The sequence below is a fragment of the Artemia franciscana genome, chromosome 1, assembly GCF_032884065.1.
Source record: "Artemia franciscana chromosome 1, ASM3288406v1, whole genome shotgun sequence".
NCBI classification, from domain to species: Eukaryota; Metazoa; Arthropoda; class Branchiopoda; order Anostraca; family Artemiidae; genus Artemia; species Artemia franciscana.
In genome coordinates this window covers 60,547,304-60,561,515 of record NC_088863.1, presented here as the reverse complement: position 1 = coordinate 60,561,515, position 14,212 = coordinate 60,547,304, and the positions used below count along the sequence as shown (strand labels likewise).

General features: G+C 34.8%; 1 protein-coding gene across 7 annotated transcripts in view; it reads right to left on the bottom strand.

Moving 5' to 3' along the window:
- Positions 1 to 14,212, bottom strand: part of LOC136032166 (GTP cyclohydrolase 1-like) — a 75,114-nt gene that overhangs the window by 3,258 nt on the left and 57,644 nt on the right. For all 7 annotated transcript variants that reach the window (XM_065712365.1, XM_065712407.1, XM_065712357.1 and 4 more), the window contains 2 exons: positions 13,913 to 14,095; positions 3,032 to 3,229 (listed from right to left, as the gene is read on the bottom strand). In XM_065712365.1, the coding sequence (XP_065568437.1) occupies positions 3,032 to 3,229; positions 13,913 to 14,095 (381 nt within the window). The remainder of the gene's footprint in view (positions 1 to 3,031; positions 3,230 to 13,912; positions 14,096 to 14,212) is intronic.

The following is a 14,212-nucleotide window of genomic DNA, read 5'->3' as shown; positions in this document are numbered from 1 at the left end:
CTGACGACATGGTGATAGCCAATCGGACACTTGCCTGGGCTCGAGGGATAACAGACCGACCAAATGATATACGCCTCAAGCCCTCATAAGTTATGCAACTATTCCCTAATTTTCAGTTTTTGTTCTGAGATCACTAGTATTGTTTTTCGTATGATGGAAAGACAATGTGGTCTTTGCTGTAACGAAAGTAAGGAGCAACATTGAAACTTAAAACTAAGAGAAAACTTCCGTATATGAGGAGTACTCTCCCCTCCTCAATACTTCACTCTTTACGCTAAGCCTTGAAAATCATTAATAATACTTCTCATTCACATTCAATAGTCCTTGTGTTTCACTTGTCGTTTCTACAAAAATTTTGGCAAAAAATCAAACTTTTAGTGAAAACTCGAGCGAGGTATTGAAGATGGGGCAACCCCCTCATATACAGAATAATTTCTGTTCGTTTTTAAGTTTCAATATAGCTCCTTACTATGAAATGAAAAAAGTTGCTTTTTTTATTTAATTTGACCGGTTTTCAAATCATACAAAGAAATTTCAATCCTCCTACGTTATACCTCAGGTCCAGGAAAATTCTTCTCGTGAAAAATACTCCCCCTGCAGCAAATTTCTCCCCGAAAGATTCTATCTGTTTCCCAATAATGAATACTATATCTAAACAATGGAAAAATTACATAAGTTATAGCCCTTTCCTAGGGGCCTGGAGATCATGTTATCATCAGAGGCATAGCTATCGAACCTTTCAACTAGGCTGAACAAAATAGCTATCTCATAATTTTGATCGAGTGTGTTTGGGAAAACAAGAGTTTGGGGGAGGTGAGCAGTTCCCGTTCAAATGAGCTCTCTGTCGATCTTCTAGGACCATTGGTTTGATAAGATCACCACAAGGAAAACAAAAACAATTAAAGGAAACAATCAGTGATCTATCTTCAGACAAAATACAAAATTTCACACTTTTTTAAAATAGGAGATGAAAGGGTTTGCAGTGGGGTTCTCTGATATGCTAAATTTGATTTTAATTAAAATCGCTTGAATTTTGGGGGTGGATTTCCCCATTTTTTTGGAAATATGACAAATTTTCTCAGGCTCATAGCTTTAGATGGATAAAAATAAACATAAAGAATTTTATATACTTTGAATCAGAATAAAAAGTCAATAGTTTTGCTGTATATGTTGTTATCAAAATTCCATTTTATTTCGAGTTTCGGTTAATATTTGGCCGAGTAGCTCCTTATTTAAAGTTCGTTACCACGAACTGTTTGATTGTCATAAATGGAATGCATAGCACCTGAACGTGAATAAAATCGCGTAGATTACCTAGTTTGCATTCCAGAAGACAGTTATCATTACTTGTGACTACTTATTTATTAGGCCTAGTATTTGCGTTCCAAAAACAAATATTATAATGGCAAAATTTACGTAGTTCTTCCTATTAGAGAGGACTTGCACCTTCATATTAAGAGAGACCTAAAATATTACCATCTTTGGTTCATTACATCCAAATCTATATACATAATCGATAAACAATCAAAATTATATTTGTCAGTGTGTGTGTTACAATGTATCCTATGTATCCTACGTATCCTTACTATGTATCCTTATGTATCCTTATTACTATGTAATATTACTATATTACCGTATTACTATGTATCCTATGTATCCTTACCATAGTGTGTTACTATGTACATCTACACTGTTCATCTGATCACCAAGAAACTTAAAGACATGTTGAGTGTAATCTTGCGAAAGTTTTAGGTATTTTTTTGCCCCTCTCCCCACCAAGATCCTCCTGATAATTTTCGCAATGACAAAAATTAGAGACCCTTTAAGAAATATACTTGACAGTTCCTTACGTTCAAATATCACGCTATTCACACTTTCTGGATATTGATTATCCAACAGCAACCGATAGGTGATTTAATTTTTCAAATACTTTTAAATTTAAAATCCTTTTGTTATTTTACATTTGGCGAAAATTGTCCAGTAGAGGAAATGTAGAGGGGATTCTCCGTGGAGGGCATTGTCAGAGGGGATTTCTGGGGGGAGATTTTTCGCAAGGGGGATTTCCTGGGGAAATTTTTATTGAGTGATTTTCCACAGAGTTTTCCAGGACGAAGGAGAATTGTCTGCAAAAAAAAATTCCCAAATACTTTTAAATTTGAAAATACAATCCCTACTAATACGCAGAGGAATTCTTCGCGCTGGAGAATTTTCGGAGGGAGGATTTTCGGCAGAGGGGGAATTTTTCACAGTTAGGACTTTTCCAGAGGGAAATTTTCCAAAGAATGCACGATGGTTAAGAGGAATTTTCTGGGTTGAATTTTCTTTTCTTTTCAGATTGCAATAACGCACATTTGGCGAACTTGTAAGGGATCAAATCAGTGCTTTTAATGCTTAACAAAAATACTAGCATATAGTTAATTTGATTATAAAATAGGTTTCTCGAGCGCACCCTCAATAAATATTTTTTATGATGCACTGCTAAAACGCTTGCATCTTTTAAGTTCCAATTTGGCACTTGATATTCAAGTTAAGAGGATAGCTATTATTATTAAACAGCTGCTTGTTCAAATTTATTGATATTGTATAACCAACAAGGAATATAAATTATATAAAAGGTTATATAAGAGCATATTTTGCTCTGCAGTCAATTTTTAACTTTTTCAAAAGGCTGGACGTACACAACCATCTCTAGGAAGTAGGAAAAGGAGATAGAGGGCTTTCCAAATTGAAGGGGGGGGGGGGGTGAATTCAAAATTTGTTGCAAGGCCAAATATATGTTAGAATATTTCAATGTGGCATAAGAAAAAAAATGCGCTTCACTGGGCGAGAAATGAAACATCAAGAATTGTAATTTTTGTGTGCCATTTTGTTTTCAAAAAAGTCGGAGAGATTTATAGAGAGATGATATATAGAGAGAGAAAGAGAGAGGGAGTGGGAGAGATAGAGAGAAAGGTAGACAGAGAGGGTTTTGTAATCTTGAAAATTTTTTTGAGATGATTGCAGTTATTTGTAGTAAATTCAAAAAATGTACCTTGTAATCTTCTGCTATATATTTCAACAATTCTGGCCAGCTTGCTTAGACCAAGAACTTTATTATTTGGCAGGTATCCAATAGATACTTTTCCAATAAAAGGTACAAGATGATGTTCACACATGGAAAACATTTCAATATCTTTGACGACAACCATCTCATCATGATTCTCATCGAAAATAGCGTCATTTAAAACACCTAGAATGAGAAACCTTTTATTTTACTCTGCCTTTTAATGACCAACACCGAGTCACGAACCAACTGCGCTAAAACTAAAAAAGAGGCTTTTTCCTAACTTTCAATTATTGAACCAAGTAAATAAAAATTTATGGAACGGATCCAGACCCGAAATTAGAGCAGACAAAGGAGCTTTAAGGCTCCTACCTCCAACTCATCCCTACGCCTAGGGATTTAAAAATCTTCTAAGACAAGCCGCGAATTCGAAAAAAAAATTAAGGCTCAGGGGTTATAAGGCTTTGTTAAGGTGGTTCCTAGGATTTGAGCAGGATTATAAGTCACATCATTTTTTTTTTTTTTTATTTTTTTTTTTTTGCACAGTTACGACATTCAAGGGCGTTACAAGCCTTAAGAGCAGGAAATGAATGGAAGCAGAAGCCTGAAAATGTCTTCCCGTCCTAATTTGGTCTTAACATCAATTTAAGAGAGTTTCATCTACCTCGCACAGTATTTTCAGACTTCATCGAAAGCCTTTTTCCTGCAGACAGGGGAAGGCTGCCATTGTCCTTTGGATAACTTTACTAGACCTTAATTTAGGATGTAAATCGAATACTTAGGTTTATTCAGCGAGCAGAGAATCCTTCTGAGCTAGAAATCTAATGTTTTCCAATTTTACCCAAACTATTATCAAAAGTTGTCTTTGTCACAAAAACGAAGCAACGAAGAAATGGAAAAATTATTGCATTAGAGTATGCAATAAGCTTCCAACTTTTTTTCTGCTCTGCGAAATACCACTATATAAAAATGTTGGGAATTTCTACGTTGAGCTCTAGAAAATGGTAAGAATTTTTGTATCGTCCGCAAAATTTCTGTATTTTTAAATGAAAAAAAAAACATGTTTGGAGAGGCTATAGGAATGCAAATTTTTACATAAAACTCAAAATGACATCGAGATTTTATAGCTTCCAGTCTTTGTATGCTAATTCTGGGAAGTTCTTTATAGAATATTTGAAGATGAAGAAGAAAAAAAGTTAAAAATCCAAGAGTCTGATTTCATATTTGAGAATCTCGTATACGTTACATTGGTAAAATTACATTGGTAAAATCTACAAAGTTTCTAAACTCAAATGCCACATTCTTCAAACAGCATTCCTAAAATTATTGAGCAAAAGTGTGGGCAATGAAAAAAATTCTAATTACATTTTAAAATTCGTCATCAATAGTCACATTATAAGCATGAGGAATGTTTTTTAGGGTAAAAAATGTGTTGCTAGTGGACACACTGAAAGAAACGCAACTGATGAGCCAAAGGTAATGAGAGAAAGAGGTGATAGCGAACTATCAGCTGCAATTCTCGGGAGACATCTAGCATTTTGTAAGTGGCCATGGAGTTCCTGTGCTGTTTTAAAAATCATTTTTCTATGAAAAGGCAGCAGGGCGGCGGAGTGGATCTAGAACTTAGATGATAAATCAAGGAGTCCAGTTTTGTTACGATGACAAAGAAAGTAGGAGGATTTTAATTGCCCATCAATATCTTCTTTTCTTGCATAAATTGCATTAATTTGGAATCTAATTGGATCATCGTTCATAAAATATCGTATCAGAATTTCATCTTTTTAGGGCCTTTTTTGTCTCCACTCTCAGGCAGAAATCAAGATAACCCAATGTAACTAGGTACATTTTTGAGGTCCAGGATATGGTTGTCATAGTTTTCTTACAACCTGACTGAAAAATACATTTAATTTTCTCAGTAATAATTACCTTAAGTCTTACCCTGACCCTTGTTGATCTTGGTGAGGGGGTTGCTTCAACCCATTCTGCTCTAGAGTGTCTTACCCAAACCTGCAAACCTCTTATGATGTACTAAGGAACTACCTCCACTTCCGCAGATAAAATCATTAACACACCTAGATTGAATTTCTCACCGGCTTGACAAGCTCAGCTGTATGTTTCGTGGGCGTCTAAAGTGGCATAGACCATTTCTCCCTGGATAGATAGAGGCTTTGTACCATCCAAAGCTTTTTTTTTCCATTTCTGAATTAGTCTTGGATCTGAGAACAGGTTTGAGCTCTTTTTTCTTTTTTTTGTGGATCTGAGAACAGGCTTGAGCTCTTCTTTCTTTTCTTTTTTGTGGATCTGAGAACAGGTTTGAGCTCTTTTTTCTTTTTTTTTGTGGATCTGAGAACAGGATTGAGCTCTTTTTTCTTTTTTTTTTGTGGATCTGAGAACAGGTTGAGCTCTATTTTCTTTTTCTTTTTGTTGTTGCCAGAACCAAATCTTTATTAGAAATGACTAATGCTACGACCCTCCAGCGAGACCAAAGGGCCGGCTTAACTTGTGTAAAAAAATTTCAAACACTACTGGATTTAACTTTTCATCCTAATGACAAATAAGAATGAGCAAAATGTTATCATAATCCAGAGTCAAAAACCTTCTTAAACCAAAATAGAAAAAAAGATTACATACAGTCTATTGGTTTAAGGTACTATTGGTTTCTTCTTCCAAAGAATTTCTGAAGTAATAACTTCTTACCAAATTAGAATTTTGATGCTAGTTTTAGGTTCTATGTCTTTTCTCAAATAAAGAAATCGTTGGAGCTGATTTACCATTAAAAAAAAAATCTCTATCCAAGAAGATTTTGGAAGATCCATGTAAAGTAAACAGTTCTTGAAAATACGTTATGATCTTTATAAATGTTAAACGTACATCTACCATCTGCGAAAACGCTTAAGAAATTGCTCTAAAGAAATTGCCATTAATGTAAATTCAAGCCTTTTTTCCCAGGGAACTATTTTGCAAATTTGTCTGCATTTAGATTTGTAGAGCTAAACAGAGTGAACCATATGTCCACATCTATGCCGTAATATTGCTCCTCAAAATTTTTCTCAAGTTTCAAAAAATTTACACTCAAGAATCGAGTTTTAGTTTCTAGAAAAAAAAATCGCACGAAGACTCACTTCAGCAAGTATTTATTTTGTAGTAGAACTAATTAAAAGAAACAAGTGTTCTATTATGAAAGTAAAGAGCGAACTGACTCGCTGTATTTCCCTATATTTACAGAATTCGGAAAATCTACTGCTTTACTGAAAACACAAAACCGACGAAGCGATATAGAAAAGCAACAGGTAAATACCTAAGAGGCGAGCGGAAAAAAAAAGAATAATTCATATGTATATCTTGTCTTTTACCGTCTAAGAAATCATGAACTTTTCCAATACGATTTTCACTCTCCAAAAAACTCGAGAGAGCCCAGCATTTAATCATCTCTCTGAAATGTTACATGAGTACTAGTTATTTAAGCGAAATCGAATGGCCGTCCACCTTAAATTTTACCCCTACGTATATTTCGAAAAATTCCTTTTTGGAGACTTTTTATTGGAAAGGGCCCTGTTTTGAGATTTTCATTTCGAAAAATGGAAAAAATAACCCAGAGCAAACTTTGTGGGTGTCATTTGACACTTAAAGATAGCTTTATCATGTCAAATTTATAAACCACTCTTGGATTAAAAAAAAAACTATTAAATCAACTCTTTAACAGCTCTCTATCATGCTGCAATAGCCTTCTAGCTCTACTAGTCACTAGACGATCTATGAATAATATTAAGGAGACTGGGAGGAGAGGATATAGCAAATTGTAAGATGCAAACTCAGGTTTAGTTGTTTTCAACAATGGAGATTCTTTGTATCTTTTGTCAGAATTATCTTCAAGAAGAAAAACTGCCATTGCAATCTCTCTTCCTTTCCAATTTCAAAATTTTTGCCTTACTCAAGATATTGTGAAAGGGACACATAACTAACGCTCTAGTCGTGCAAAATTTTTATGTAATCCACAAATATGAGCATAATGTGGCTCAGATATTAAGCTAAAACTGTCAATATGATACACTGCAGCAGTAAGATGTGTCAGCCCAACACAGATGCTCACGCTTCTCCTTCACCCCAGTCTAACTAAAGCTTCACTTTTTCCCCTCCCATGAAGTCCCAGCTTCTTCTAAATTCTTCCTTAAGACCTCTTTTCACCCCATTCATTGACAACCTGATTTTCATTAGGCTCCATATAGATGACAATGAAGCTCAATTTGTCGAGCTGTGTCATCTGTCATCAATTAAACGTTGCTTAGCCATCCTAAACCTTCTTTCATTATGTCCCTAGGCACTTTTTTTCGCACATCTTATTATTTTTCATGTAACTGATTGCAAGGTAAGTAGTGCTTAAGTATACCACGATTGCAGCATCCTCTGTAATCTTGTAAGGAGAGATCCTACCGAGAATAAAAAAGTTGCTCAGGGCCAAGGACACGTTCCATTTTGGCTTAAACCCTATTTAATAAATCTAAAGTCTCGTCATATTACCAACTAAATTTACTTTCTTGCACTATAAAATTTAAATAGCTTTGAAGTTCAACATTACCACAATACTATAGCTACTAACAACAACTAACTGTATTACCAAGACGCCTGTGTCAAACGCAGCTACTCGTTCTTCCATCCCGATCTATTTAAAGCCTCCCTCTTTACACCCTCCCAAGAAGTTTCCATTTTCCATATATAAATATTTCATTATGACATAGAGCCCAATCCAAACGGTGGCGACCTGCTTTTCGTTTGGTTCTAGACGATTCCTTGGCAAGGACGATCTTGGGAAACCTATAATCGCTCCTCCACAGAACGTGTCCTAGCCAACCACAAGCCCATTATAGGACCGTGTCCTATAACCACAATAACTCTTTAGTAAGTCCTAACTTGCAAATTCAATTTCCGATTATATTTAAGAAGAGGCAAAAATGATCTTACTATTAAAAACTAATGCAAAACGAGGAATATTTCCGTTTAAGAAAGCAAAAAGTGTAAAATTACGAATAAGGAACAGTATGTTTATATTTCATTAATGGATTTAGCTTATGAACTATGAGATCAATAAAATTCTTCAAGCTAAAGAAGTAAGCGAGAGGAAAGCTTTAATTTGACCTAGATTCTCCAATAGCCTTAGACTATCACGAACAATCGTTCTCATAAAAGATTTCAAAGGGCTTTCCTTTCTTTTCCAATATTCAACAGAAAAGCAACTAGTGGCCTACGCTTTTCTTCCCTATTTTATAAAAGCAATCGCTTTCCGAACAATCTTGGAGAAAAGACTCCCTACAAAGGAATTATTGATCCCTGTAAATAAGTCCTATAAAAGGAAAAAGAAAGAAGTAACTTTTTCCTTGGATTTTATTTTGTTCACTCATTATTATCAATGACACTAACCATGGCACTAAGATAGAAATCATCTCTGGACATAAACTTTTACCAGGGTTACAAACCCCTCTCCAGCAAAATTATCCACAGATACTTAATGTCTTGGAAGCGTTAATTTTTTTCCTACGGTCAAAACAGGGGAAGTTTGTTTAAGCCTGTCTCATCCACTCCGTAGAATTGAATAAATTATTTCACAAATTTTAGATCATTTCGATCGAGTACCATGCCTTTCAGCTTATAGAAATGTAACCAGTTTTCTCATAAAATTCCTCATTTACCTACCGATAATTAGGATAATGGTCCAACTTTTCGTCCCCCTCTTCAGCATTAAGTGGATCTCCCTCATTGTACATGTCTATTTTCGTGCTGGCATTTGTTGGCCCTTCGATAACTAGCAAGCTCCCGAGTTCAGTTTCTTATATTTATCAAAACAATATTCTTTCCAATAAAGTAATTGTTCCTTCACAAAGGAGAAATCAATACCCGTAATAAAATGAGCCTTGTCGTTTTATTAAAAAGGGTTCCCTTTTCATTTGATATCAGCTTAATGGCACAAAAAGAAGTAATAGTACTTAAACAACATTGATATGTTAGCATTAGCTTACACATTCTGTAATGACTGTTTCCTTGACTAAAGAAAATTGCAATTTATGCATTAACTTTCGTTAATAATTCTTAGTCCTTTTTAACGGAAATACGAATTCTTTATTTATGAGCGTGATCAAATTTATTTTCAAAGTTTTTAACAAGTAACCATTAAAAGAAAAACACAAAGGTTCTATTTTAAAATTTGGCATGGAAAAGAACTAGACACCTATTACCCAGTATTTTTCTAATAGATGCCTTTATTTCTTTCCACCAGCCCCCCCCCCACAAACTGGGGACGGTCCTAATATCAAACCTGTAAAATGGTGCTGATCTTGGAGACATTGACATTCAGGATCTGGACTATACTTCGTTATTGTAAAGATCAGGCTAACATCTATATATATATATCCCCTTATTTGAGTTCTGTTGCATATTTTTTTTTATCTTTCACCGGAGACGTGCATCGTTGGTGATTTTACTTCATACTAGCGTTAGTTTTTCCTTCGAAAAGTGGCGAAATGTCACCCGTATATCGTTATATATCTATACCGATTCCACCTTGTACTTTCAATTCTGATTCAATTCTTGATTCTTGGTGATTCTAAATTTACTACGGTTCCAATGCCAATGGCGTTGGAAAAATTATGCATATAGAAAGATAGAAACAAATCTACCAGTAACACACTTCTGCTTTTCATATAGCTTAATAAGTCCAACCAAATATTCATCTTAGTCCCAACAACTTACCAAAGATGTGTTTTCCTACCAAACAAATCGCCACCAAACATAGGTGAACCAAAAATATGTATAATAGGTTTATGTATCTGACCTATGTAAGTGAGTATAAACTTAGTAGGTATCTGAACTGGGCATATCGTAAACTTCTATCAGGAAAACCCCGAAATTCATTGGCTTGAATTCATGACGACATAGACTAATTCACGGTTTACTTGAGGATGATCCAGAAAAGCAGCTGCAACTTAGTGAAATCAAGCTCAACGGTGTTTGGAAGCCCCTGAATCTTAAATGGCATTCTGTAAAAGGGTTAAGCTTCTGTCTAATTTTCTGGTCATATAAACAAATGTTATTGTACATACCAGTATAATGAGAACATGAATTTATCATTAAAATAATAACTAAACCATCCCTGTGTCAATGTGTGTTGATCTTGCAGCCGGACTATGCGTTTTTCTGTCTGATCCGGTATCTGAATCTCAGATGTTACAAGGTAGTTTGTTTAACCACAAGCTCCCCAAACTTGTTTAGCCACAAAACAACCACAAGCTCCTCAAACTCAGACTTTGGACTAGTTTTTAGACAGAGCCACAGAAGACAAGTATCTTGAAATGCTAAATTATTAAGTAGTTTTCCAGTTACAGCAGCAGTTTGATTCATATGACCTTTATTTTAAATTTGTATAACCATTCACATTATTTAAAAATTGTCCATGAGTATTTTGATGAAAATTTTCCTACGAAATGTATTGGACGAAGAGGTATAATGATCACCGACATGTTGACCAGACTTGAACTCAACGATTTTTTTTCTTTTGGGGAGAACTCAAGGACAAAATTTGCGATTAAAACAGAGAAAAATAAAATACACGAAATTTAATAGGGACTGGATTGCATAGGAAAAATTACATCTCAAGAAATTAATGCCAGGATAGGCTTAGGAAAAAATATCGTCGAAATATAAGAGGCTATGTAAATCAGGATAAAAACGTGTTTGAGGAACTGAGTTGACAGAATTCCACAGGTTTTTTTTTATCACTGTTCAAATTTAACTATTTTTCATTACTTTAATAGTGTTACAGTTCTACATACAGTTGTATGTACAATTTCAAGAACTGAGATAGCGAGAAAACTAACCTTAAAGTTTTCCTAAAATCCGTACACACTTCCCCTTAAAAAAAAAAAAAAAACTTCAGTAGTTTATCACAAACATCATGGCCACCATAATATTTTTTTTTTTTTTTTTTTTTCACATATCAACTTCTGAGGCCTTATACTTTTTTCATCCTTTTAGTACTGTCTCTAAGTATTTCTTGCATAATAAATCTTCATTACTTTCAAAAGGGTTTCAAATTTCTTAATCCTTTCTATGCCATTTCCTGTAATTTTATTAGGATTTTAGCAAATTCTCAAAAGTTTTGCTATCTCTCTTTAACTATTTCCTCATCAATAATTGTGGCCCCGTTCATATCTTTAACAGGGACAAGTCCAGATAGACTATTTCTTCTTAGTTTTTTGGCTTACCAATACAATATTTTATGCAGGCTACATCTTTCAAATGTTCAGCAATTTTATCCATGGCTTCCACACCATGCTAGATTTATCCATGCAATTATATAGATTACTTTAAACCAACTTGATTCATATTTTAACAGTTTTTTTCTGTTTACATTCCTCTTATTTTCACATGATCTATCAATCAAATACTTCTTGTACAAGCCCCTCGTCTGCTCTATTAAACATAGAGCTTTTCCCTAATATTCTTAGCTCCGTCAAACCTTCTCCCCAAGACACTATCTACGTTCCTCATCATTAACTATTTAATAATGAAAGTCATTAAAGTACCCCTTTAACTATTTCCTCATCAATAATTGTGGCCCCGTTCATATCTTTAACAGGGACAAGTCCAGATAGACTATTTCTTCTTAGTTTTTTAGCTTACCAATACAATATTTTATGCAGGCTACATTTTTCAAATGTTCAGCAATTTTATCCATGGCTTCCACACCATGCTAGATTTATCCATGCAATTATATAGATTACTTTAAACCAACTTGATTCATATTTTAACGGTTTTTTTTTCTGTTTACATTCCTCTTATTTTCACATGATCTATCAATCAAATACTTCTTGTACAAGCCCCTCGTCTGCTCTATTAAACATAGAGCTTTTCCCTAATATTCTTAGCTCCGTCAAACCTTCTCCCCAAGACACTATCTACTACTTCAAAAGCTATTATCAAAAAATATTTCCACCTACCTTCTATTTTGTCCAATTTTAGACGCTTTAGTTTAATATTCAACTGTTCCTGGAAAGTTTCTCTCAAATTCTCATCCTTCCCTTAAATTTAAGAGTCAGACAAACTCTAGACACTACTAGATGCTGATCTTTACTTTTAACATCAATAATATAACTCCTATACACTCCAGTATATTGTGTCAATCCTGGCAATCTTCTGTTTGCAATAACATTATCTGTTTAAATAACATAATGGCCGTCTTACCGTCACGTGAATACTACGCAAACCTATGGACCAATATACGACCAAATATTGTATTGGTTATAGCTAGATTGTTAAGCCTGTAAGATTGCTACAATCTATTACTGTTATCACTTTCCTTTCCTTTGCAAAATTTAGCAAGGATACAATATATTCTTTTGCTATTTCCTACCGATCTGAGCGTTAAAAAAACCTATTATAAATATCCCATATCTGCCTGGGGTCCTGTCTATTTGTTTCAGCAGCTGTAAGTAAAATTCATCTGAGTCATTACTATGTCCGTCAGTCGTTTCTACAGGAGCATATACTACTATTACTGATACCCTGCATTTTAAAGATGTAAAAAGAGCAAATAACATTTTATTATTAATAACATTTCAACCTAAGCCAAACTTAGCTACTTCCTCATTCATCATAAGCCCTACTCCCCGTCTATGTACAATATCCTACCTGCCTGAGCAAGTAAATTCTATATTACCAAAATTCATTTTTCCTACCTTTGTGATATGGATTTCTGAAACTCCTACCAACTCCCATTCAAAACGTCTGAATTGGCCAGTCAAAGTATCAATCGAAGATATGGAACTTATTTTTTTACCGATGTGACATTCCAAGTGGTGATTTTCATGTTATTTAAATCTTCATAATTATTATGGCCTCAGGCAGAATTATTGCAATAAGAATCATTTAAATCTTCATAATTACAATGGCCTCAGGCAGAATATTCCAGAACGGGGGTAAACCTATCTTCTCCAGTCTACACAAAGCCCTGAAGCCGGCCAACAAGAACCGGACAACAAAAAGTCCCTAGGGCCACCAGTATGAAAGTAAAAGTCAGAATCCTGCACACTAACAGTCAAAATCCTGCACAAGTGATCTCAGGCGACTTACCTCCGACTCTATATATATATTCATGCCTGACAAATTATACTGCTATGGAGAAGCAGCCCATAAAAGATAACTTAGGAAGAGGTTGTTCAACAAAAAAAAAAAAAAATCAAAACCCAAACGGCTGTATTTAATCTTGCTTTCCAGGACTGAGAGAAAATTTTATATGGCTAGGGCACACTCTGCGGATAAATGATGACGGATTGCCAAGCATTGTCCTTTTCGGCCACAATTGGGGTGGGAGTATCGTAAAAGATATTTGAGGGAAATAAAAACTTCCTGAGAGGGTGTAAACAGAGAAACTTTGAATAGATTAGGATAGGGGAGGAGCGTGGGTAGCTGTCTTAGCCACACGTGGTTTGGTACTACGGTGAGCTATTAGTAGAAGTAGTAACATTATTTGATATGACTAAGTTTTCCCATATTTTCAAAGGAACACTAATTCCTTTGCTATTTTGACATTTTGAGCAGCCCCAAATTAAATTCCTTCATATGCACCTGAAGAAAACTAAAATTTTAATGTAGTTGAGAAAAGGAATAAACAAATTATTTTCCAAATATTTGAGAAAAATCCTAAGGAGTAGTGGACTTGCCAGGTGCATATTTAAAAAAAAAATTAGAAGTTCTAGTGCTCTTTTTAAGTGATTAAAAAATTGGACGGCAACTAGCCTTCCCTTCAATCTGAAAAATCATTTTGAATTTTTCACCTATGAGCTCATTTCTAACTAATTAGGGACATGCAAATATTCTTACTGCTTAGTGATTGCTCATATCCTTTAGTGAAATAAAGCAATGCTTTGGCAGCTCTTTCTGGCGTCTTGAGCAGGCCATCCCTGTCAGGATCCTCACCAACGCTGACAAGAAGATTTTTATACATCCCGGCCATCCTCGGTAACTCAGTTTCTCTTCCTGCCTCTTTAGTTTCATCGTTCGTATCTACAAATGGTAAGTACAATTTAATGGCTAAGTGGCAAATCGAGAACATTTCGCATCATGGAAATCTAAATTGAAAAGATAATTTGTGTATTTCACTAAACTCCACGCAACAAAACT